The sequence below is a fragment of the Carassius carassius genome, chromosome 30, assembly GCF_963082965.1.
Source record: "Carassius carassius chromosome 30, fCarCar2.1, whole genome shotgun sequence".
Lineage (NCBI taxonomy): Eukaryota > Metazoa > Chordata > Actinopteri > Cypriniformes > Cyprinidae > Carassius > Carassius carassius.
The window spans coordinates 21,121,824-21,148,267 of record NC_081784.1 but is presented as its reverse complement, the minus strand read 5'-3'; the positions used below and the strand labels follow the sequence as shown (position 1 = coordinate 21,148,267).

Here is a 26,444-nt window from a genome sequence, read left to right as displayed (position 1 = left end):
CAATGGTGGCGAGCACAGCGAGGAATTGTTGTGTTCCTAAATGTTGTAATAGTTCTACAAAACAGCCATATCTCAGTTTGCATTCTTTTCCGACTGATGAAAAAGCGAAGAAAATGTGGATTCATGCTATTCGGCGGGATGAAGGCAAACGTTTTGCAGTTTTAAAAGGGAGTACGTATGCGGGCAACACTTCACAAAATCTGACTACTCGTCAACAGCCAATCGTAAGTCGGATTCTGTGAAGTGTTGCCCGCAACCGAAAACAAACTATTACAACATTTAGGAATGCAACAACAATTCCTCACTGTACTCGCTGCCATTGCTACATTGCGACTAGACCGTAAGTCGGTTTACGCTACTATTCGCCATTGGAAGTGACGACGCACACTGTGATAAAGGCCTATTAATTTGTTGATCTTCATTTTTTCTTCTAATGTTAACATGTATGTAGAGATAGCAGGTTTGTCAATTCAAATAACTAAGCTATATAGAACGGGAAATCAAACAGTAATAATTTTAGGACTGCAACTAATGATTATTTTCATTATCAATTAAACTGATTATTATTTTACCAATTTGTTGTTTACTACCAAAGAGGTCAAATATTGTGGGGGAAAACCCCTATATCTTTTTTTTTCTTTCTTAAAACCATTAAAACAATACCATTTACATCCAAACAGATGACTAGTTGTAGCTCTACATCATTTCAAATTCAACCTGAAAATTTACATTGGTGCCTGAAAAAGACAAAAAACATGGCCCACATGGAAGTTAGTAAATTAAAGTTAAATTGATTTGTTACACAATAACTCCTAAATTCAATATGCAACAACAAATATACTGAGAATATAAAGTGGCATGCTCATACAAGTCTAGCAAGTCAATGACAGACTAAGACAGAGCCCTTGAAATTAGTTGTCAGCATGCACACTATGACTTTGTATCTCTTCAAGGCCAAACTTAACCAACATATTGCATGCATATACCAAAAATACATGAAAACAAATTAATTGCCACTAGGTTAATTAACCAACCTTTTAAGAGGATATGCCTTTTCAAGGTCACCATACGGTCTGATCCCACCATGTAATCGGCCAATGGATAGGTGTCAGTGAGTTCACTGAGTGCCAAAAGCTTGACTTCTCTTGAAGGCGACAGGTTCAGTTCAAAGGCTCTATAGTGTTCATTGTACCACCCCAACAGCACTTTCACGATGAAGAACAAGTTCTCATTGATGATACACATCTGAATAATTTCAGCAAATTCCGCTAAGCCACTTGCTGATCCATGAGCAACTATCATACCTTTGCTGTAGGTTATGCCACAAATTTTTGCATTCTTTGCAAGATGCACTTCACATGTATTAGGGCATTTAGACTTAATAGCCAAAGCCACTTCATCTTTCAGCACATCAACTGGGACTGTGGACACATTAGGTACATCTAGGCTAGATTTACCATAGGATGGTGAGTTGATGTGGAAAGCGATCATCAGCTGATGTTTTGAAGCCAAAGTCAAAGGTATATTCTTGAAGCAACTGGTGTGTTTCACAATCTTCTTAAAGAAACCATGCTTGGCTTCGAATCGCATTGTCCAGACAGCCGTTAGAGGGCCAAAATACCTTAACATCTGAGGGTAGTGTTCAAGATAGTGGTGTTTTGGTAGAAGTCTCACATCAGGGAACAGCTCTAAGTACCTCTGTCGGTGTTCCACTATTTTACTTTCAAGGTATGAGATGGATTCATCGTTATGCACAGGAGCAACTACTAGCTCAACAATATCTTTTAAATCCATCAATACAAGCCATGCTGGTTCATTTTCTGGCACACAATGTCCAATCAGAAATGGGAGCAACCTCAGCAAGCTCCAATTTTCATGGGCATTGCCTCCAATAGTCTTCCGACCTGAGAAACTCTTTGGTACAACATGTGGCTTATTTGTTTTGTCTGACCATTTATAGGGGAATGACAATATAGCTTTATTTAGGTCATCAAGTGTAAAAAAATTCTTTGATATCAGTAACGCCAAGCAGTAAGCAAGTTCAACCGGCACAACACCCTCAAATATGTCGTGAGCAATGTCAGGGGGAAAACCAGAGACAACATGAAAATGAGTCAGATTTTTGGTAAAAACACACTCTCGTTTAACTCCAAAACACTGTTTGCTGTTCTCATAAGCTATTTTAACATGGTCTGAGTGGACCTCTTGAGTTCTCGGGCTAAAAAACCCAGATGCAACACAGTGAAACCTAATATCACAACATTTTGCTGTGCAAAACCGACATACGTAATCACCAGAAAAACTCTCAGTAAAGCCAGCAATACTGTGCGCTCCTAAGTTATCAGCCACAACACTATGCACTGTACCTTTAAGAGATGCACCTAATAAAGGGACATACACACCGTGATCCTCCAGAGTTTTAAGATCTTTCAGAAGAGGTTCGAAAACTTTGTCATAACCAAATGTTTTTACATCATCACTTTTGCAAAGCACAGCTAGATAAATAGATGATAAAGATGAGTGAGATCCTGGTGGAAGGTTTGCTAATATCCAATATACACCACAAAGTTTGTGTTTTTTCCTAGAGGTGCCTAGCGGATTGCAAGTCTCGAAATCATCCACATACAGACAAAGTGATATTCGTAACTCATCAGCATTCAAGAAGCAGTTATTTTTAAAATGCCAACCATCTTTAGGGGACGTGTATTCAAAAGATGGATCAAAATTAATGTCTTCCTTCCCTCTATGATTTTCAATTACCTTGTCAAGAATGATTTTTCTATTTAAAATTTGCTGTAATGATTTTAACACTGGGACATACTGAAAGGATCGTTTCTTTTTATGATCAAGTATGTAGGTAATTGGTTCCACAACACTAAATTTTTCTTTGTAATATTGTTTGCGTTGATATGAAGTAGCAAGAGGGCCTCCTTTTTCAATTGCTTTTGGAACAGGGTTAGATGCACAAATTGCAGTAGTAATTTCTTCAACTACAGAATCTGCAACTTGGATGTTGTTGCGCTTTAAGATATCAGTTACAAAACTTCTAGATACTGGGACTGATGCAGAGCTTATTAAGTGGTAAACTTCCTGTAAGAATTCATCAATAGCTGTGCCTGGCACATGAACCAAATATTCCAACTTCAGTAAGGCTGCTGCAAACTGCTGCTCAATTGCACCTGAGAATGCCTTGTCCTCATTCCAGTTAACGGATGTACCAGATGAGTCCTCCTCAATACAGTCCTCATCTAGACCATCAGGAAGGGAATGATCTACTGACAGAGATGCTACTGTAGTTGTTTTCACTATACCTGGTTTAAAATCAGCTAGGGTGTGAGGTGTATGTCTGCGACTCTTGTGAGCTTTAAAAGTTCCATAAATACAGGTCTGAAAACTACAACCAGAAAACATACAACTAACATTTACATTTTTCTTCAGATGCGAGTTGATATGGACAAAGTACTCCCTTTCATTTGCTAGGTTATTGCATGAACATAAGTGGCAGCTGAATATAGACAAATCTTTTAGTGTCTGACTTTCTTGTGTAGAATGCACTCTACTTTGATGTACAATTAAAGCATTCCATGTCTTAAATGTGCATGGGCATTCTGAATACGTACATGGATAATGGCTTGTACGTCCAAAGTGTGGATGTTTGAGTTTATAATGGTTTAGTAATGCCAATCTACTTGGAACTGCTACTGAGCACCTTTTACACTGCCACATTCACTGGAGAGAGAGAGAGACAAAAAAATAATAATAATCAATTTTAACATTTGCATAGAGAGTAGGGCTGGGTATTGACACAAATTTCAAAATTCGATTCACAAGCTTTCAATTCGATTCGATTCAATATCGATTATTTTGGACATCAGGTACAATACATGGCAACTTTTCTGCATTGGTGGCTGTCATAAAAACTTGCCATTTATTCAAACATGCATTAAATATTGAAGAACATAAATAATTATAATGAATATTTAATATGGTGCATATATTTAGCAAAATACTCCAAGTAAATTTTATCACTGGATATTGTTTTTCTGAGGTAAATGTGACGTTTCATGAAATTGTTTACAAGCTAATTTACTGACGTCTTTCCACGGTTGAAACACTGATTGAGCGATTCCATGTGACGTGATACGGATTTCGATAAGTTGTACTCTCTCTTTTAACACACTTTTCAGATGCTCATTAGGGCTGTCAAAATTGCTCAAAAATGACGTTCGAATATTCCCTCTAAAAAAAAAACCCACATATATTCGAACTATTTGAACATCTGGTTGCGCATTTTGTCAATGATGCGCATTACGTCAATAACAAGACAAATTAATACAAAGAGACATAACTACTTGCATAGGTAGTTTATTTAAGTTTAAACATATTTGACAACGTATTACCTACACAAAAACAATTAAATCAACTAATGACCAAGACCGCAGACCTCACTCTCGCTCACTCGCAGGCTCTTTCTCTCTCTCGCCCTCAACCTCTCTGCGCGTAACGGTTTAAATGAACAACAACAATAAACAAATGTTGAGTGCTGATCAAGAGTTTTGTGCAATCAATTTAAGGTTGCGACTCTTGTCCCAAATATAGCAGGCTTCATTCAGTGATTGAAACAAATATTATTAACATTAATCAGGGCTCGACATAAGCAATGCCCGGGGCCAGTAAAAGAGTATGTCGGGCTAGTTGATTGGCCAGTGACTGGCCATCAGCAAAACAAACAGCAAACGTCATACACAGTGGTGCGAAGAGTGTCGATGATTATTTATAATGTGTTAAAATGTCAAAGAACTACGAGGCTGATACGAGAAAGAGGACATTTCTAGTGTCCTAGAGGCCATGTACAGTATTTTTGCTATTCGCAGTCAGAGAGAGAGAGAGTGAGAGATCTCCACAGCGCGCACAACACGACAGCCCTAATAAGTGACGACGGAGGACTAAACATTCAAACGTAACCTGTTACACTTTAGATCTGTGATATTAGTCTGATTTTATTTTAGATTTCGGCTTCCAAACATTATAAAAAGAATATACTTGAGGTAAAACCATTAATAACTATAGCCACATTCTGTCTAGAGCAATTCCTTCCCTTCACAGCAGTACGCTGTCATTTCTCCCTAAAACTCAAACGTAACGTCGGAATCGGCACGATCGGTGATTGTTGTAAAATGCGGTCTAGCTATTGCTCCAAATTGCGGGATGCGTTTAATAATAAAAAGAGCTAAAAATGTGCGCAAGATATTCTTTTCCTGAAGCGGCGCGCGCTCCGAAACCTTGTTAAGACCACAACGAGACGAGCAAATGTACACAAAAATATGTCAAAATGACCAGCTTGGAGATTCACTTTAACACAATTTATTTCTAAAATGGACGTAGTTATGGAAATAGTTGGGAGAAAATATTGTGCAGCAGCATCGGTCGCCTATTAGATCTGCACTCGGCCTTAAAGTGGAAGCAGTCTAAATAAACATGCTGTCGAATGCGCCATTACTGTGAATCAAACTACAAAAGGCAAAGAGAAAATCACTCTATATAGTCACTTTAATAAGCATTAATCTATCTTTGATAAACTATGCAGCGTTATTTTACATTTGATTACTTAACTAGAATTATTTTTAGACCATACCTGACCAAGTAATGTTAGCATTGTGTAAGCCTATATAACGTGTATATTTTGTTAATTGTTTATCTTTATATATATATAAGAACCGATAAGAATACTGTTAAAGTACCGGATCAATAAGCAATATCGGTAAGAGTAGTAATACTGTTAAAACCTTAACGATACCCATCCCTAGTGTCATGTCACAGCTAGCAACCAAGCCACATTAGCTAGCTATGTATAACATGTATATGTTTATGTGTATGTATATTTCTTTCAGGGCCAGTAAAAATATAGAAGGGACCGGCTAAACTCTGATCTACTGGCCCCGGGGGGATTTTTTGTTATGCATTAATTTAAGTTTTAGAGTAGCCTATATAGAACCGACATTGAACGCTACGAGCGAGCTGTGCTGTGGTAAACATGGAACTTTTCCTTGACATAAATAATCAAACCAGTGGAAGCCTGCAGTGAATGAACCTGCTGTATCTAACCTACCTTACTCATGCGATGTCCCTCAAGCCTTGTTTTTAACCTACTCGACGCGTCCGCATGAGCGTGAAAATGACGTCATTGCAGTGTGGCCGTTTTTTTTTGTGTGTGTGTAACAGCGCGCGCGCCTCCGCATCCGAAGATGCACAACTTTGAGCCGAATCTGCCCGAGCAGACGGATATTAGTAAATCTCATCACACCGGCACCCAGTTTGCACATCTAAATCAGTTGCTTATATTTACAAAATGAGCCTTAAATAGCATTATAAGCCTTTTTAATTAACATATTAATAAAAACGTTCACGAAACTTAACAAAATGTTTAGTGAAATAAGAAAACATTTAACAGATTGTTATTAGCTGTACATGTTCTCATATCCATATATTTTGTTCTACTAATAATCTCAAGGTTTACTGGGTTTTACTTTTGCACGATTCTTTTCTAGTGTGATATTTGTGGATGTACTAAAATAAACATTGTCACGCGTGTTCTTACTTCTCACCGCACCGCTGATTCCTGGTGGTTTAGAGGACAATTACTTGAGTTGCCCCCTGTCGTTTCAAAGAATAGTACAATGGCGAGCGTGTCAATGCCTTGTCCGTTTGGGGAAATGCACGCGCAGTCAGCGGAGGCTCGGGCTGCGGTGCCAGGCGAAAATATAAACAAGGCTTCATGCAGCACGCCCACTCACAGCTGCGCCTCTGCTACCGCGGGCGTGTTTTTCCACATTCAAATATTAATTTTCACCTTTGAAATTCAGTTTTTTAAAACTATTCGAATATATATTCAAATTTAGAATATTCGTTGACAGTCCTAATGCTCATTCATGTTTATTTCGCGCTGTAACTGGTATTATTGAGGAAGAGAAGATCATGTGCTTCTCTTGAGCTGAGTGATCTCACGCCACAGCACCAAAACTGTATTTATGTTTTTGAATTTCGTAAGAAGACGGACGTATTTGAAATCTGAGACTTTTTTTTTTATATCAATAATAACAAAGCACAAAGATTATTGTGAGTTATTGGATGCGATGTGCGCTACAATGTTCCATTCATTCGTCAACTGAAAACAGGAATCCTGGTATTTAGGAATCGATATCGGTTCGTAAAAATTAGAATCAATTAAAATCAAGAAATCGATATTTTTTACCCAGCCCTAATAGAGAGAAATACTGAAAATAGAAAAAAGCAATCAAATATACTTGCAGTAGATTTACAAAAATACTCACCACTTCTATAGAGCATTTGCCAGTCAAATTGCACTTGACTAGATGAATCTGATCTCTGTAAAATATACAAAAAATATGCATTAGTTTTAAAGCAATAACATCTCCCCAGAGGTAGGCTAGTTAAGGATTTTAGAGAATTGAGCAATTTCCTTCTTAACTTAAAAAAAAAACTGATAAATTCTTATTGTAACAGTGTTAACAATAAGTCTTAAAATGAGCTTTCATTAGTGAACAGTAGTTAATGTTTTTAACAGATCGTAGTCTATCCGTGATTCGTACTGACTAGGCTTTCGGCAGGCATGTGATTTGCGGATTAATTGCAATTTTAACCGCCATAGTTTTGTTTTGATAGTTTACACATTCAATAGATTTTAAACCCTTCCTGGGCTGGAAGAGGCAAAAGAGAATTTAATACTCGCGCGCACAGCCGCAGAGGCGCACACACATAGATGTGACACACAAAATTATGATTTTTATTATTTATTTCAATTTGGATAGCACGTGAAGGCAGCATTAGAGAGCCAAGCATGTCACTGCAACTGGAGCTAGAGGCTTCATTTGCCATAGAAACAGTGTCCTGAGTCACGCATGGGTATTGGTTGGGCCAACCTGAAGCACTTTTTTTTTTTACATTTTACTTTTTTTCCCAGTATAAAACACAATTTTAAGACCATGTAAGATTTTTTGTGAGGATTTGAAATATGACAATAAATTTGAGTGTGGAATGCATTTTATGAGATTTCAGTATTTCCCAATTTAAGTCGATTACGTTCTGTAACATCCCCTCCCCCACCCCGTTGGCTCAACTCACTCCCTGACAGGATTTTTCCATTCGTTGCAATTAAGGCGTCAAGTGAAATTACTTTCTTTGAAGGAGAATTCGCAATAAACGGAGAATAACAATTATTTTCTTTTTTGATCAAGTTTAAAATATTATACAGTTCAGCCAGACGGCCTTTTAACGTTCTGTAAGTATCCCCTCCCTCCCCCACCCAAAAGTATTTGGCGCCATCCCTCCCTGACGCGAATTAGTTGTCATACACAGAATAAAAAACGAAAACATATGCCTTAAGGACTGTAACTTGCACAATTTGAAAAACGTTCATACAAGTCATGATGTAAAACAGGGGTTGCTGTTACCGTTAACGCGAACCAGCGTTTAACATTCGCACTAACTTTTGCCTTTCCATAAAATCAGTAAGGTAACTACATAAAAACGTTTACCCAAGTGAAAATACGTTCAAACGGACTACTAACTGTTTCTCAATGACATTTCAGTTCAAAATATTAATTACCTTCAGGGTTTAACGTTCCACCACGATAACTTGCAGATTCCACCTTCCAAATCGAGAGAGAAAATGGTGGACTGGCAAGCAGCAGAGCAGTTACCTTTGCGTGACGTGTTCGCAGGGGGCGGAGCTTCCAGAGAAAACATAACTAATTTCTTTCATTTAAACATGATTATTTCTAAAAGGTTGAACATCCTTCAGCATTAAATGAATGGCACAAGACTAAAATATGTTTAGATGAGAAACATAAAATAATCATGTAGGAAATACGAAATGCATTTGTGCAAATTCAACAATCTGCCCATTGCCATTTTTTCAGTGTATGTAAAGGAGATGTGTTGCACTGTGTGAGGCAAATGGTGGTCACACCAGATACTGACTGGTTTTCGGACCCCATGGACCCCACAATACAGTAAAACTGCACATTTTAGAGTGGCTTTTTATTTTGGCCAGCCTAAGGCACGCCTGTGCAATAATCATGCTGTCTAATCAAATCCACAATTTTTTTTTAACTTGAATGTTTAAAGAAGAAATGTTACTTGAGCAGCAAATCAGCACATTGATGAATGAATGATTTCTGAAGGATCATGTGACACTGAAGGCTGGAGTAATGATGCTGAAAATTCAGCTTTGACATCACAGGAATAAATTAAATTTAGCAATATTCTGAAATAGAAAACTGTTATTTCAGTTGTTGTAATATTTCATAATATGTTTTTACTGTATTTTTGATCAAATAAATGCAGACTTAGTGAGCATAAGAGACTTCTTTTTAAAAAATTTAGGCTAAACAATCGTACTGACCCAAAACGTTTGAGCAGTAGTGTACAAGCACATTTCTAAGAATGTGGCATGTGTGTAAAATAAAATAAAAATAAGAAAATCCCTTTTTTTATCATAGATTGTCTTGTTTGTCATTGGCCCATGTTGTAGCCCTATACATTTACTGCCTGTAGCAAGCATCACTTTGATTCAAGCTGTGTCTTACTGTAAGAAAATAATTAAAAGAATTAAACCTAGAAGGTGTCATGGCTATGAAAAAACACCCAGTCTTTCGGAGAGATAGACATGCTCGATCTCACGTCCTTGTGAGGCAGTGAATGACCTGTTTGGCTGCTCCTCAGGGAGCCAGTCTGAATTCTGGTCACATACTTTTACATCCTCCCACCTCTTAGCTGGACCAATCACAGTGCTTGTCCTTTTTCACTGATGACGGGGGCCAGTGAAGCACCTCTTTTATATTCTATGGCTCTGAAGTCAGTCAAGGTCACTGAAACGACGCTGTGCCTCATCTCTGTGACAAGGTGCCTCATCCTATCAGCTCTGTAGGTCTGCAGTGTCCTCTTTCAGAGATCTCAGTTTGACACATAATTTTCCTACATATCAACCTGTCTGCACTCTCTTCAATATCTGCCATTATTCCGCATTTTAGATAAGCTCAATACTGGGACATCTGATGCCTGCTCATTTTTCATCTGGATGGGTCAAATAATTTAAATGGTTATCAGACAAAAAAATAAGGGTCTGGGGTATGTAAGTATGTATTTTGCAATAAATTGGGGATGTCATAGCTTTTAAAATTATTTTAAATCCATAAATTTATGGAAAATCTGACCCTGTAGATTAGATGACTATATCAGCAGCATCTTGAGCAATGTCACAACAGAGCTATGGATCCGATTATGATCATTGGTCCATAATAAGCGCCTGCTCCAAATGACATGCTGGACATCACATGAAAAATGGCACATGGCATATTTGGATGTGATTCTGTTTTCATGTGCATAAGGCCATTGATCCTGAAGGTTGGCAATTCACAGGCAACATAATGAGGATCTTGGCCATGCTAAGTCCGAGCACCAAACGCTGGGAATTCTTTGTACCGTGGACCTTGGCCACCATTGGATGCCCAGATGTTGCCCTTGAACAGCAATAGGTTCATCTGTTGTTTCTGTCCTCTCTACAAATCACTTGTCTCTGAGATGAAATTTGTCCATCCCACATGATTTGGAGTGTTAAATGAACTGGGGCCATTTGCGCCTCTAGTTTTCTGGACATCAATGAAGCCATTTGTATTTATTGCATCTGTCAGGCCAAAACTGTCAGGGGATGAATGTTTTTTTTAACAGCAGCTTTTTTTTTAGTTTCTCAGAAGTTTAGCTGCCAAGTAAGCAGTATTGACTAAGACTTTGCTGAAGGTGTTAGCCATTGACTGTGGCTTTGAGTCTTGTTTGCAGGATGTAGTGTTAGTGATGACCTGAAAATGGCTGTATGAAAAAGGCTGTTCTTTGCCGAAAGGAAGTGAAAACAGAGAAAGAATCAATATGAAAAACTAGTCACAGGAAGTTTTGTGCCAAAAGATCCATGTGTTGTGTTATGCATTATGTTTCAAGACTACTTTTCACTATTTAAGTTTTGAAAAAACAATCTTTTTACTGCCCCAGCACAAAGTTATTATTTCATTCATATAATTATTATTATAGATACACTAATGTATCGGTCAATAATCAGTATCAGCCGATAAATTTTTTTTTTTTTTTATGTATATCCTGTTAATCAAGAGGAGGCCTAAACATCCCAACAACTCATACAGTATGTGAAGAAATTAATTTAGGGCTGTCGAAATGAATGCAATAAAAACACATTAACAGATAAAATAAAATAGCAACATTTAAAACAGGCTCTATTTGACCCAATGAATCACCCGTAGTTCAAGCCAGGGTTTGCCAGATCTGCAGTTTTTCTCAAAATTAAACAATGCACTTCCCATTCAATTACAAAAAGCTTTGTGTTCATTACTTGTGATAAGAAACAAAGTCTAATTTTTCGAATTCTTACAGTTCTGTCACAAAATTCATACAGTAAATGCCGTTTTGAAGCTTATAAATGTGGCATTGTGGATAACTGTGTATTAGCTCAAGTTCAAACAGGAAAGCGGAGCACGAGTCTCTGGCACTTTAATACAAGTTATAGCCCAAAATAAACATGAATGAACATCAGAAGATATGATGAAAGGTACAGTACAACTTACCGACATATATCACATCTTATGTAATCACTCATTCAGCGTTTCAACCATGAAAAGGTGCCAGCCAGTAAAGCAGTTTGTGAACGTCACGTAACATTGCATTTACCTCAGCAAAGTTATCCAGTGTTCACAGTTCATTAGTTAGCTACAAAAACACACAAAAGAAGAGCTCATTTACATTTAATTTATATATGTTTTTTTAATATATATATATAAATCTGGCATGAAGACAATTCAGTTCTCTTCACATGTTGTCCATTATTATATCTGAAAATAAATAGCAGTTGAATATAAAATAACTTATTTTATTCTTATTAAACATTAATTTTTAACAAAAGAAATAAAAATACACCATGCTGTAGGATTAATATAAAATAACAAATAACTTACATAGTTTAAATATAAAAAACTGAGATTCAGCAAACACTGTGGAACCAAATAAATAAGAAACAAATGTAAAAAAAATCTAAATCACCTTAAATCACCTTAGATAAATGGCAAAGTAGGCAGACTTTTTGAAATCCAAAATATTGTCAAACATGTGCTTTTGTATTTCATTTCAAAACTAAATCTTCCACCATGGTCTTGTCTTTCTCACCTCAGTCTCAACTCAACTCACTCTTCTCACATGATAAATGAAATCGGACTCCTCAGGGCTCCTGACTAACATTTGAGAGCAGTGGCACCAGTGCCACTAAGTTCTGCAGATGGTGGCGCCAGGAGCAGATTCGGTAGCGCTAGGGGTGGTGTGTGAGGGTATTCAAAATAAAGATCATTTAATTATAAAATTACTATTGTTTTGCATTAATAAATGAAGTTACTAATAATATTTCATGTTCATTTCTTATTTACTTTTCTTTTGTTTATTGTTTATACAGATTTGAGAGTAAAGCACTGAACTTGAGTTAAGATGCATACAAAATTTACTTTAAACAACAATAACAGGTGCAATATCGACTTTTTATATACAGAAAATTGATATATTCCACTCTTATTAAATGTACCATTATTTTTCTAGCATATGGAACTGACCAACTAAAGTGATTTAGTTGCAGATTGAAGAAAAGTTTGTGACTGTTCTTACTTCATACACAAAAAAGGGTACAATTCTGACAAAATCTGATTTCTTGATGATATTTTATAATAGTGATTTTATAATTTCAAAATAAAGAGGAAAAAGTAGAAATGAATGACTAATAAGCCTGCTGCTGCTGCTACGTTACCGCTTCTGGTTTCCTGACATATGTCAGTGCTTTTTATAACAGATTTCTGTGCAGAATTTGAATGATTCTTACTAGATCGCGCAGTAACCGTATCATTGTGCGGCAAATTCAAATGCTTCTCACTGGATCTCGCAGAACTGTTGCATCAGTGCAGCTGAAACGTAGCACAGTTTACTTTCGCTTTTCATTTAGTTTGCCATTTGATGTTTCTCAAATGCAACAGAAATTGCAGAGCTTATGAGTTGGGCAACGTGGTGGTTGTGCCAGTGCAGTTTATATATATATATTTATATTTATTTATTTATTTTTCAGAATTTTTTGATGAACAGAAAGTTTGTTTATTTGAAATACTGTAGAACTGTAGAGTACTTTATTGGAAGAGAGCTGAACTGGATGATTACATCACTGAATGAATCATCAATGAACTGACCTTAGCTGGAAAAATGACTCTTTGTTGTCCTCTTGCATTATTGACAAACTTTTTTCCTGTCTAACACTGTAAAGCTGCTTTGACAAAATAAGTATTGTATAAAGCAGTATATAAATAAAGATGACTTGACTTGTAGAAATCTTTTTTTTACATTATGAATGACCTTACTGTCACTCTTAATCAATTTAATGCATCCTTGCTGAATAAGATTAATTTATTTAAAAATTTTGTCCCTAAATTTTTGAAAGCTAGTTGAATATATTTCCCATATTTCTCTTTAAACAGAAAAATAAATAAATTACAAATAAAATACAAATAAAACTTGCAAATAGTCAACACTTTACTTAAAAAATGTTGACTGACAATGCATAACATTACAGCATGAATAATTATTGGTTTGAATGTATAAAAATGATTGGTTGAATGTTCAACCCATTATTTTTGATGCTACCTATCAGAAGTCAATCTAGCAACGGTTTTGTTGTGGGTTCAGTTTCCAGGGATGTATGCTGATAAAACTTAATTTGGATAAAATCATCTGCTTAATGCATTGTTTCCCATACATTGATTTATTTGTGGCGGCTAGCCACAATATCAATGTTGACTGACACAAATAGATCTTCCTTTTCGAGTTAATTTTTTATTTTACTATTTAAACTGGGTCTCTCTCTTCTTCTGTTTGACAGCAACCTCTTGCACACCACAATGTAATGAGAACATTCATAAAAATGTTGTCCAACACATTTAATAACATGTTTATTGTTTGAAATAACTTACTTTTGCGATCCGATGTGGCTTTTTATTATAGAATCATTGTTTTATAGTATTTTATACAGTAATAAAGGCTATGTCACTAATCATTACATTATAAATATAGTTTATTCTTATATTACTGTGGTCGTGTGTTTATGGTCTTCAGTCAATTACAGTGCTTCTATCTTCTTTTTATTCAGCTACAGCAATAGCTGGATGCCTTTGTCCATATTAGGGATTTCCTGTTTTATTAAATCTGTGAGGCATATTTGGAGTTTCTGCACGAGGGCGCCCTCTGGCTTCCAGTATGAAAAAAACTTAAATCACATGAGTGTATTCACTAATGCTCACATCACCCTATTTTGGGTAAAAATAGGAGTAATACTTCTCTAAAGAAATCTGAAGTAAACGTGCAAATCCATAAGATTTTCTCCAGTGTTTTACCACCTCGTATAGTTTTGTCATGTTCTAGCCTTGCTCTATTAATATTGCAATACAAATAAAATAAATTATGCTCTTATAGTTGTGGCAGTTATTCCATGTGGTATCAAAAATGGCATCAAATGGTGATATTTTTATTGTATCAAATTTAGAAATTCCAGTAAATTCCCCCGGGGTCTATTTGTCCCACCACAAAAAGAGAGCAAGGAAACACTGTAATGAAATGCATGTAATGAAACACTGTAATGTGTAAATGTAATGCATGCTGTGAATATGACTGTGTAATGTACTGTACACTAGTAATACTAGTCTGTGTTCTGGACGCTGAGGGTTATGGGGGCTTGACTCCAGTAGGCCTTTCTCATCAGATTGATGTTTATAGCACTAACTAACCACCAGACAGATCATGACAGCAGCCCCTCTGCTGAGCTTCAAGAGGTCAAGATGCTATTTGGCTGCTGCATCCTGTTTGAATGAGAGTTGTTTTGATCAGGGTTTTGGTCCTTATGTTTCTTCTTTGTGGGGACAGATGAGATACATGTTTAAGAACAAAGGACTCTGGGTTTGCTCTTATGAAACTGAGCTTAATTAAATCGAAGGATTTAAACTGGGTGGCAACTGAGGTGAAACTGTCAGACAAGAGAGGGTTAGCTGTAATGTCTGACAGTGTTAACCAGTTTTGATGTGGGTTTTGCCTCTGTCCTCAGATTTGACATTTGACAAGTAACCCAGCACAGTGTCAAAATTAATATTTATTGTACAAAAGGACAATTTTCCCCCCTTGTTCTCTGTGGCCCTGTAAGAACAGATCAGTTTAGATTTTGACCCAACTTTGTGAAACATATTTTTGTGAACTATGCTAGATTAAAGTTATGATGATTTGATCTGCTGATAACTCTGTAAACCCTAAAAGGCAAGTAGAAATCCAAATTTGAGCTAATTGTTTATATCAAATTTGTTGAGTTAACAAAATCTAAGAAGTCTAAAAAATAAAAAAATAAAAAAAACAACAAACTTAATACATTTTCATTTTGTGCTGCATATCCATGTTAATTGGAATTAATTTAAAATACTGACAGCACTAAGTCATAATTTTATTGCATTAACATCCTATTAACTCAAAACTTTGGAGGGTAAATGCTTTATTATTCAGCACAGTGTTTACCACTGCAAAACTGCGGTGTAACAGAAACCCATATAAATCCCAACATAACAGAATATTAAACATTTAACACATCTCACCCAGTATTAATCTTGTGCATAAACACGGAAACTAGACATAATTTCAACATTCATTCTCTTATGCATTCTGATGCAATGCATGCTGGGAACTAGCAATCTGCTGCAACTCATTCAGTAAAAAATCATCTTAAAATAATCAGTTTTTCTATTAAGTACAATGAACCTTCTGTAATATTTGAGTGGAATGAACTCATTTAATTTAACGTGAAGTTATTGTTTGTCAGTGTAAGTAGATATGAAACAGTTTCAGCTGTAATATAGCCCAAATTGTTTTAGTGATATAACAGATTAGATGTATTGTGTTTATAAAAAACAAAAAAATAAAAAAAATAAATTGAGCTGTTGAACTGACCTCTGAATCGAGCGGAATTCTGTTCTCTCTCTTATCCTCATCATTTCAAATCCTCTCTAAAGAATAGCACAAACTATATTTGCACATTTTCTGAAGGCAGTGTGTTTTCCCATGCACAACTAATGATGCTAGTTTGTTTTGTGAGGTTGCTGAGATATTTTAGTGGTCGTTAATATGTTACTGTGTGCAGTTCTAGGTGGATGCTAGCATATTGCTATGTAGGTGGTTGCTAGATGCTTATTTAAAATTCTGGTCACTGCATATGACTTTTCTCTATTGTTTCACCCATTTTATGGTCGACCAGTTTTATTACCCTAAAAAGGTCTAATTTCTTTCAACAGCAATAGCACATCTCTCGTAATCAATGATGATGCTTTATAAACATGAGAAGATTATTTCAATTCTGTGGTAGTTTTCACACCAACACCCCAGGAATACATTTATGTTGTTTATATGTTGACTATCTGCTCTAACACCCAGCGTCTTCACAAATCAATGCTGTTTTTCCCACTGAGAAGGTAATTGGAAGACAGTGTCCAGTAGGTGTCATTTCCTATGGAGTCAGGTGGTGAATTATTCACCAGTCCACACGGTAAACAGTGCGCTCGCTCAAGATACTGCTGCCTGAGTGTGCGTCTGTGCATTCCAATCAGATGGGTCACGCTGAAGACATTTTTATCCTTTGAGCTGTACAATAGCTGTGTGTGTGTGTGTGTATTAGTGAGTCATATTTCAGGTTATGACTGTACTGGCCATGTGAGAAGCCTTGAATCCAGATTCATCCTTAACTCTGTCTGTAAACACCACTTTCATGATGCAACTTGAAACAGCACACAGCAAACAACATGCTATATTTAAAACAATAGCTCTTTAGCACCCTTGTTATCTCCTGTAATGTGTTATGTGAGGAGCAGTATGCATATCTATATGCTTAGCTGTTAAGGTCATAATCATAAGTCGATATGACGATATGACGATATTTATTTATTTATTTCAGATCAATTAATTTATTTAAAATATATTAAAGTGCAATTCATATGTACAATGATTTGAATTTTACTTACTTATATATTGCATAAGGTGTAAAGCTATCTGATATAATCAAGAAAGAAAAATATTTATTAAAAGAAATGAAAAACGTATTAAATAGTTTTTATTTCTTAAAGTTTCACAGCTTCTCTTTTTTAAAGACCAATAAGAACTTCAGATCATTTGACCTTATGACAAGGCAAGGTTTGTTAAATTGCAAAATATGGTTTAAAATTAATAAATCAAAAAATACTTTACCTTATAATATATTAAATATTAGAGCTGGGTATTGTTCAAAATCTTTTGATCCGGTGCCAATTTCGATACCTTAGTTTCGATACCGGTTCCTAACGATACTTTTTTCGATACCATATGTTTTAAAATCCATTTCAACATCAACACAAATACATTAAACACAAAACTTTTATTTTTCACCTTAATTAAAACCAATTCTGGTAACACTTCACACTCAGGATAACATTATTAATACAACTGGTTGGGCTTTTTGGATAGGGGTGCGCCATTCAGGGGCGGACTAGGACCAAAAAGTTGCCCTGGACTTTCTGGCCCACAGCAGCCCACCACATCATAACGCAAACGCCCCTGTTTTGATGTCATGTATTAATTTAATATTTAAGTAAACAGTTTGGGGATTTTAACCAATAGGGCAACTGATCCTCCGTTGAAAAAAAAAAAAAAAAAGAACAGCAGCTGTTCATTTAGCGACTCCTAGTGAGCGATACATGCTCATCAAGACACAAACATTCTTCTAGAACTCACACTTTGCATTCAGTTAGCAGATCAGTACAAATCATGCATTAAATAGAAGTTTATAAACTCAAACAATAGCTTTATGTGCTTTACAGATGAACGGAATGTAAAACGGAAACGTTTTGAGAAAAAACAACTACACTTGTGTTGTGTGACTGCGAGTATCTTCAGCGATCCTCCCCGTCACGTCACGTGGTGGTGGACAGCCAATCACGGCGAATTTAGGTCCTTACATGCACGAATGCTACAAGCTCACAAAGACACAGCCGCTTGGCAAAAAAAATAAAAAATACGGCTGCTTGGCTTTTTGGAACCGAAATTTGGCACTGAAAGATAAATAATTCTTCGATACAAATAGTATCGAAGTTTTTCGTTCGATACCATAAAGGCATCGAAGTTCGGTACCCAGCCCTATTAAATATGAATAAAATAACAATTAATATGCATTCAAGGTGTGAGGTAAAAATATAAATGTTTATTATTTGATGGTTAGAACACATGAAGTAAACATTTTAGATAATACATTTTAACCATTAAAGATATGTTTTTGTTTTTTTTAAATATGAAAGTGCATGAATACAAAGTGTACATTTCTAAGAACTTGGCATGTATGTTGAAAAGCCAGCCATTTGTGTCATTGATCGATTTGCAATCAAGTTTTAATTCTCTGTCATCTTTTTAGGAACAACAACAAAATCCTTCATATCCCAGAATGCCTCTCCCATTGATATATTCGTATTTGTGAATCTTTTGCTCCTACTTTGCTGTATTGCGGTAATGGTTTTGCAGTGAGCTTGTGTGAGAGACGAGCGCAGTGTTGGTACCGATGTTTCCAGCTGAATAACTGGGTCAGTTTAAAGGCGATGCCTCTTATCGTCTCAGTTCATCGGGACTGCTCAAATGCTCAGCTTTTCAGCAACCAGCCACAGTAAAACTCACTATTCAGCTGCAAGGAAAGGAGTGTTTGCTGGTGTAAACATCCTTATTCTTAATGTCACCAACCTGCTGTATGGACTCTGGATTAGGTCACTGTGAACACACCCACTGAACAAGCACACTGTGCCCTCTTGTGGAAGAAGACAACTATGATGTCAAATGGGAGACATCTGATTCGAAATACCAAAATTGCATTAACATGCTCGAATAGCATCTTTTGATCAAAAGCAGCTCTTCTGAATAATGCTTGAGTGCCTAGTATCTCTTTCAGTGGAGGAGGAGTGATGCTTTCTACTGTCTCTGCTAATCTTGAGCTGCACCGCTCCTTTTCCTCCAGCTGCTACTCATTGGTACCCACTCAAAGCACCCAGACAAAGAGCTCCAATTAAAAATGCATCAAGGTGTTTTCTCACTAGACAATGTGGGATATCAATCCAAATACAGGCCGGATGAAAATAATCAGCCTCTGGTCATCAATAATGCAGTTGATTAATACAGTGATCCAGCTTCTTCGAGAGGTTTTGTGTATTGCTTTGACAGGATAATGTTAAGCTAAGCCAACTGCTTTATGAACTTTAAATGTATGTATGCCTATGTAAAGCAGTATGAGTATTGTTGGTGGTCACAGAGATAAAATGGTTCAACAACTGCTTTATGTCTATGATCATTCTTTAACAGAGGTGAAGACTACATCCTGTTAACAAATTTAATATCTCTTTTCAGGGTCTACTTCACTAGCTGGAGGGTTTTTTTGGGTGGGGGGGGGTGAGGTTAATAAATTATATATTTTTGTTTCTTGTTCTTATACGTCCATCCTTTAAGTTGATTAGTTTGTACTATAAGAAGGTGAGTTACATATACACTTCAAATGTTTGGGGTCAGTAAGATTTATTTATTTTTATTTGTATATATTTTTTATTGGAATGTACTGTAATACTTTCAGCAGGATTGATCAAAAGTGACAGTATAAAGAATTTTACATTGTTCCAAAAATTATATTTCAAATAAATGCTGTTTATGAACATTCTAACCTTTAGAGAATCCTGAAAAGAAAAATATATAAAAGAAAACTTAAATATAAGTATGAAACTTTAAAAAAACAAAAACAAAATTTTTACCAACCTCAAACTTTTGAGTAAGTTGATTTTGAAAATATGAGGTTTTGTACATCCATCTTAATAAAATCTAAGATACAAAACTCTGCACTGCACAGCATCCATACAGGAAAACTACTAACATTAGTTTCTGTCTTAACGTGTAAGGATGACACTTAATAGATTTTAAGTAATGTTTTGATAATAATTTGTCATTAATATCATATTCTCTTGCTACCTTATTAATTACAGTATATATTGCTATGTTGTCTTGTGAAATTAATACAAAATAACAGGAAAAGGTTATGGTTCTTTTTTTTTTTTTTGGTAGAAGTTTTGGATTTCTCTGATGGGAGCTAAAATCATACCTATTATGTAATGACAATTTTTTTTTATATGAGAAAAACTATAATGAACAGTCTTAGCGATCTGAACATGATATGTAACATGATCCATGTTTGGCCCAATTATTTTGTGCACAAGCACACAATGAAGCTTTTTGCCTAATGATAATGACAAAAAGAGCTAATCGTTGGAGCAGAGCTTGGACCCGTGTGTAGAATTACTTCTCAAACAGACCCCTGTCTTTGACCTCATGAAGTGAGCCAGTATAGTTCTCCACTGTTGGATACACAAACACCCTGTCTGGCAGCTGCAGTTTCCAGTCTTTAATGTTTGAGATGTCCACTCTCCGGCCAATAGCCCTTTAGACCTTAAGGGTCAAGAAGGTCCAATCACCTTACACCACACAGAAAGAGACTTTTCCATTCACCTCGAAACCCAACCTAGGCCAGTGACAAGACTCGTTCCATTTCCAGTTTTAGAGTGCCTAGAGTGTTCTTTCACATGCTTTTCAGGACAGGTTTGATCATTTGTGCTGTCATATTATTTTATCAGCCAATTTCATGCAGTACTTTCATTGTGAAGATGTAAACAGTAACAGCGTTATCCTATGGGTGTTGCGCAGTGACATAGTGAACATGTTTCCAGTCATAGCTGTCATTTGCTGTAAATTTTAGCACTCTTGGTGTGCTCTATTGACCAATCTGAAGCCAGCACCATTCTATAAGATTTTAGCTACATTCAGTGAAACAGGAGTTTTTTTCATATTGTTCATGCTTATTGTAAACACTGCTTGACTGTACATTATTGTCAGTATGGAAACTGGCAGACTGTAGTGTGGATTAGAGATCTGAAACAAGAAGTTGTTATAGAAGTAACCTCATTTAGCAGACTCTATAAGAAACAGCAGTATAAATGTCATCACATTGCATTTTATTCCCTCTTTTGCTATGCAGGGATTTTAAAACTAATATGGTAGTCTGCCAAAAATCTACTTACTGGAAAAGATGGGCAAGGGTACTTCACATCTCTCTTTAATCACAAGTGTTGTGTATTTGCATTTTCTTTAGTCTGCAGTTCAGATGCTGTATTTCAGATGCATGTATATGTGTCATAGCACATTTTCATAAATGTCACTGTTTAAAGTCATTTTGTAAGTAACAAAGAACACAAGTCTGCTGTTCAAATAAAATAATAGCTGTTATGTAAATGTATACTGTAATATATATATTTTTTAAAGATCATAATTGGTAGCATCGCAAATTCTGTTGATACACCACCGCAGGTTCAAGTGAGCTGCAAGGCTCTTTATCAGACCGTTAGAGTGGGACTGACAGGAAATTATAGGGAAAATAGAGGAATAATGGAACTGGGACACATTGCAGGCTGGGCTCAAACCTGTTTAACCCATATGAGCACCACAAGTGAACCTGCCTAGAGCATATGCTCTAGTTGCCACACCACATTTGATATGTAATGTGCAAATCGACACTCTAAATTGTTACTAAAGATGTTTATGTTTTCACAGTCAGCTTCCCACTGACATGTGTCTTCTATAAATGGTGGCATTATTGACGGAGGTGGCAGTGAATGTTAACTATGGTTTTTATAAAGCAGCTATGGTGTATTACTGTTGTAGTGTAAATAGTATATTAACTATGGTTAGTGTACATAAATCATGGTTTTAAAAGGGAGGTAAGGTATGGATTGAAGATTTTCTCATTTTCTTTGTGCTTAATTTGTCTCATGTGGCTCTTTCCCACTTTTTTGGGAAGCAGTGTGGGTGACACAGGTCAGCACACACATGCATGTTTACTACTCCACCACGCACCATAGCATATCAGCCATTCGATAGCAGTTGTCTCAGTTTCACCTGATATAGGTATAGTGTGTCTCTCACATGCAGTGTCCCAGGAAAGGGTAAAAACGTTTACTACTGTTTGAAAGTTAGGAGTCTGTAAGATTGAGGGTCAGTTTGTTTGTTTATTTATTGTATTTTTAGAAATGAAAAGCAAGGAAGCATGAAATAATACTTCTTGAACGGTTTAATAAATGTTCCTTGAGCTGCAGATCAGCATATTAGACTGATTTCTGAAGATCATGTGACACTGAAGACAGAGTAATGGCTACTGAAAATTCAGCTTTGCATCACAGGAATAAATTACTTTGTAAAATATCAAAAAACAGACACTGAATCATAACATGAATTCAAAACAGTACATAAACACAATACACATAAAAGTTTGTCTCAGACTCACAACTATAAACACAAATACATATCACAAACTTCAAAGTGAAAAAAGTTATTTAATTTGTACTCATAAGTAACATTAATTAGAATCTAACATGTATGTGCAGTGTATTGCATGTAGTCTTTCATGTCAAAACCAATTGGAGGGGAAAAAATACTTTGTTTGTCTCTCTGCTCTAGACCTGAGTTTAGATTCCCAGCAGTCATAAGAACAGCCTGTTTTGTTTACACACACCCAGTGCTCATTGTCTCTTGTTCACTGATGGCTTTTGAATATCAATGATTTATTCAGTCCTTTTTTCTCTCAAATATATTTATTGAACATTTTCCAACTTTAACAAAACACAGAAGAATTTAAACCATGATCATAAAAACAGAACAAAAAATTGGCAGAAGAATAAACAGATGTATCCTAGGCATCTGAAAGCAAAAAGAAAAGATTTACATAATCAAAAATCAAGTGGCTAACCACACAAGTGGAAGTACTATACAAGTTCAAAATCTTATGGTTTCACTTGGGGTACATGAATAGGAAAACTATTCCACAGAATATTGACAATTCAATTCCTAGAAACTGACCTAGCTGACCATTAACTAAACATTTTAAATATTCCAGTTGAATTACTTCAATTAACATTTTTTGCCAGCCAGATATATTCCAACTCATTAATATGTTTTAGAATCATATGTTATACTATCTTGGTCCAGTACATTTGTAACTGATTATATGACCAAAGACGGTGAGTGAGAGTACAGGTTGTGTTTTACACTTAAGGCATAGAGGTGAAAGGGTATTGTTAAATGCATGTTGCAGTTTGGTGAAATATACAATCTATGTATAATTTTTTTTATTGTAGGAGACAGACATCTATTAGTAAATAATGAAGTATCTTTAAAATATAGTTACTAATCTGTAAAAAAAACAAAAAAAAGCCCTGTTAATAATTGATACTGCTGTGTCAAACTTTCAAAGGATATTAGGCCTTCATCGAAACAAGCCCATAAGCCGATTAATACCTTGATTCACCCAAAATTTAAACCTCCCATCAAAACTGCCTGGAGGTAAATCTGGGTTATTCACAATTGGAGTAAGAGCAGAGATTAATTTACGTATTCCCTCGAAATGACAAACAGCCCTCCATGGCTTAAGTGCATTTACAGGGTTATTACAGTTTTCCAATAAGGATTTAATTTGAGAAACAACAAATCCACAATGGGAAGTTTTGACAACAACTGTTCAAGGTCCAACCACGTAGAAGAGTTATCAAGAGCAACCCAATTGGAAATGTATCTTAAATGTGTAGACCATTGGTATAACTTAATATTAGGCAAATCCAGTCCATCTATCAAACCTGAAAATTTGTAGTGCAGAAAATTTCCACCTTGATTTGCACTTGATCCAAATAAAGGAGCTGAGCCAGCCATTCACATCTTTTAAAACCTTTATAGAGAACAGAATAGGGATCACTTGAACTGGATATAGAAGCTTGGAAAGGACAGTCATTTCTATAAGAGCCTCTCAACCTAACCAAGAAATAGGTAGAATATCCCATCAGTTTAAATCTCCTCTAATTTTACTAAGCAACGGGCTAAAAGAGACTGGAGCTGCATCTCTAACCCTAGTGAGCTGCTGTCTCCCTAGACTGTTTCACAGGCATGTTTGAATGTTCAAATGTGCCCACGTTGTCCTTAAACAATGCTTAGGTTGACAGCCAGCTAGGTTTGGGAACACAGCCTGATTTGGTGGGATCGCTTACATTTTTATGACATTTCCTGTTTTCCTATTTATTATGTCTCATCCACAGGTGTAGTTTTGCTGGAAATAAGTTGTGCTCATTGTTGAACAGCTCCAGGATTAAACTGTTCTCTGTAAGTGGTTCTGTTCTCAGTGGACCTTCACTAATGATATCCTTTCACCTTTCTCTCTTTTCTTTCTCTCTGCCCCTCCAGGTGGTGTTGGTCTTTGCACTCAGCATCGGAGCTCTGGGAATATACTTCATAGATTCTTCGGAGTGAGTCCTATTCTGATTCAACAACTCTTGCCTGAATTATTTATTCTCACATGAGTCAAAGGCCTTAAACACAGATGTTAAATAATTAGATCTTATAAACAAGTGATTTCCTTTGCCTTTTTCACCAAATAGGACTAACTCTAAAATAGGGTCCAAATTCAACAAAGAGGTGGTTAACTGTCAGAAAATAGCAGGGCAAAGGCAAAATGGCAAATGCAAAATAAATATGAAGTCTTTTATTTTAGGCTTATTTATGTGAAGTTTAAAAATGGATTGTTATTACTGAAATGTGATACTTTTAAAACCATTTAAAATCTATTCTGAGATTTTTTTTCCATTCTAGCAGTAAACATTTAATAAAAATAATGTTAATTTAACATTATGCCAAGATCTGTGACAGGGTTGCAAATTTGGCTTTAACTTCAATAAATAAAGATATAACTCTAAAGGTGCTTGCTTAATTGGGAAAAACTTACATTTTCCAAATATTAAAGATTGTTTTTCTTATAATAATTTTGATAACCAGGTTGAAGCTGGAAGAATGCAGGAAATACTACAGTTTGTTTCAAAATATACCCACTGGTCAATATTTCTGTAAAACGCATGAACCTCCAATAGTTTATCATTAAGAGTACAAGGCACAGATGGTAGCAGGGCAGTCTATGGTGTTAAGGTACTATTTTCCCATATAGATAATGGTACGATATTAATGAGCACTACATTCATTGGTACTGTTAGGGGTACCATTACATAATTCAGGGTTTTGTTCTCTTTCTTCTGTAATGTTGGACTTTAAAGACTCAGCCTATGTGTGTCGGGATTATTTTGTCAATGAAAGCCAAGCAGGCCAGTTTCCATGGTTACTTTAGCAGAGCATCTCTGCCTCCCACCCCTCTACCCTGTGCTCCCTAGAGAAAGGTGTGCTGTTAGCTGTTGCCCAGGCAACCAGGTATCATATTTTTCAAGATGAACTTTGCGCAATTTTGCGCAACTATTTACATATGTCTGATGGTCAGTCTCTACTTATCTTTTACACCAGTGATTGTTTAATAAGCCAAACTCATTTGCTGTGAATATAGCATTGAGTTTACATTTACATTTAAATTTAATAATTTAGCAGACACTTTTATCCAACGTGACTTACAAATGAGAACAATAGTAGCAATCAGACCAATGAGAGAACAACGACAGTATACAAGTTTCATGACAAGTCTCAGTTAGTCTAGCGCAGTACACATAGCTAGGTTTTTTTTAAAGAATATAATAGAACAGAAAAGAAAAGGTAAGTGCAAGTATTAGTTGGTCAAGTGCTGGCGAGAAAGATGTTTCTTTAGATGTTTTTTGAAAATAACTGCTGTTCGAATTGAGATTGGGAGGTCATTCCACCAGCTGGGCACAACCCAGGAAAAGGTTTGTGGGAGTGATTTTTAACCTCTTTGGGATGGCACTACAAGGTGAAAGGAAACGCAGAACGCAAGCTTCTGGAGGGCACATAAATTTGAACTTGTGAGTTTAGGTATATTGTTGCAGTGCCAGTGTTTGTCTTGTAGGCAAGCATCAGTACCTTGAATTTGATGCGAGCGGCTACTGGTAGCCAGTGTAACCTGATGAGGAGAGTAGTAACGTGAGCTTTTTTTGGCTCATTGAAGACAATTCTGGCTGCTGCATTCTGGATCAGTTGCAGAAGCTTGATAGAAAATGCAGGAATGCCTGCCAAGAGAGCATTACAACAGAAGTTGTGTGGCTTGCTCTGACAGGAAGGGTCTAATCTTCCTAATGTTGTAAGGCAAATCTGCAGGAATGGGTCATTGTAGCAATATGGTCTGTGAAGCTTAGCTGATGATCGATCACAACTCCTAGGTTGCTGGCTGTCCTAGAAGAAGTTATGGTCAACAAACCCAGCTGTATAGAGTAGCTGTG

The 26,444-nt window shown here is 36.1% G+C and overlaps 1 protein-coding gene across 14 annotated transcripts in view; it reads left to right on the top strand.

Moving 5' to 3' along the window:
- The window catches only part of LOC132110880 (calcium-activated potassium channel subunit alpha-1a-like), a 286,517-nt gene that overhangs the window by 153,317 nt on the left and 106,756 nt on the right, over positions 1–26,444 (top strand). For all 14 annotated transcript variants that reach the window (XM_059517920.1, XM_059517926.1, XM_059517929.1 and 11 more), the window contains exon 3: positions 24,463–24,524. In XM_059517920.1, coding sequence (XP_059373903.1) covers positions 24,463–24,524 — 62 coding nt within the window. The remainder of the gene's footprint in view (positions 1–24,462; positions 24,525–26,444) is intronic.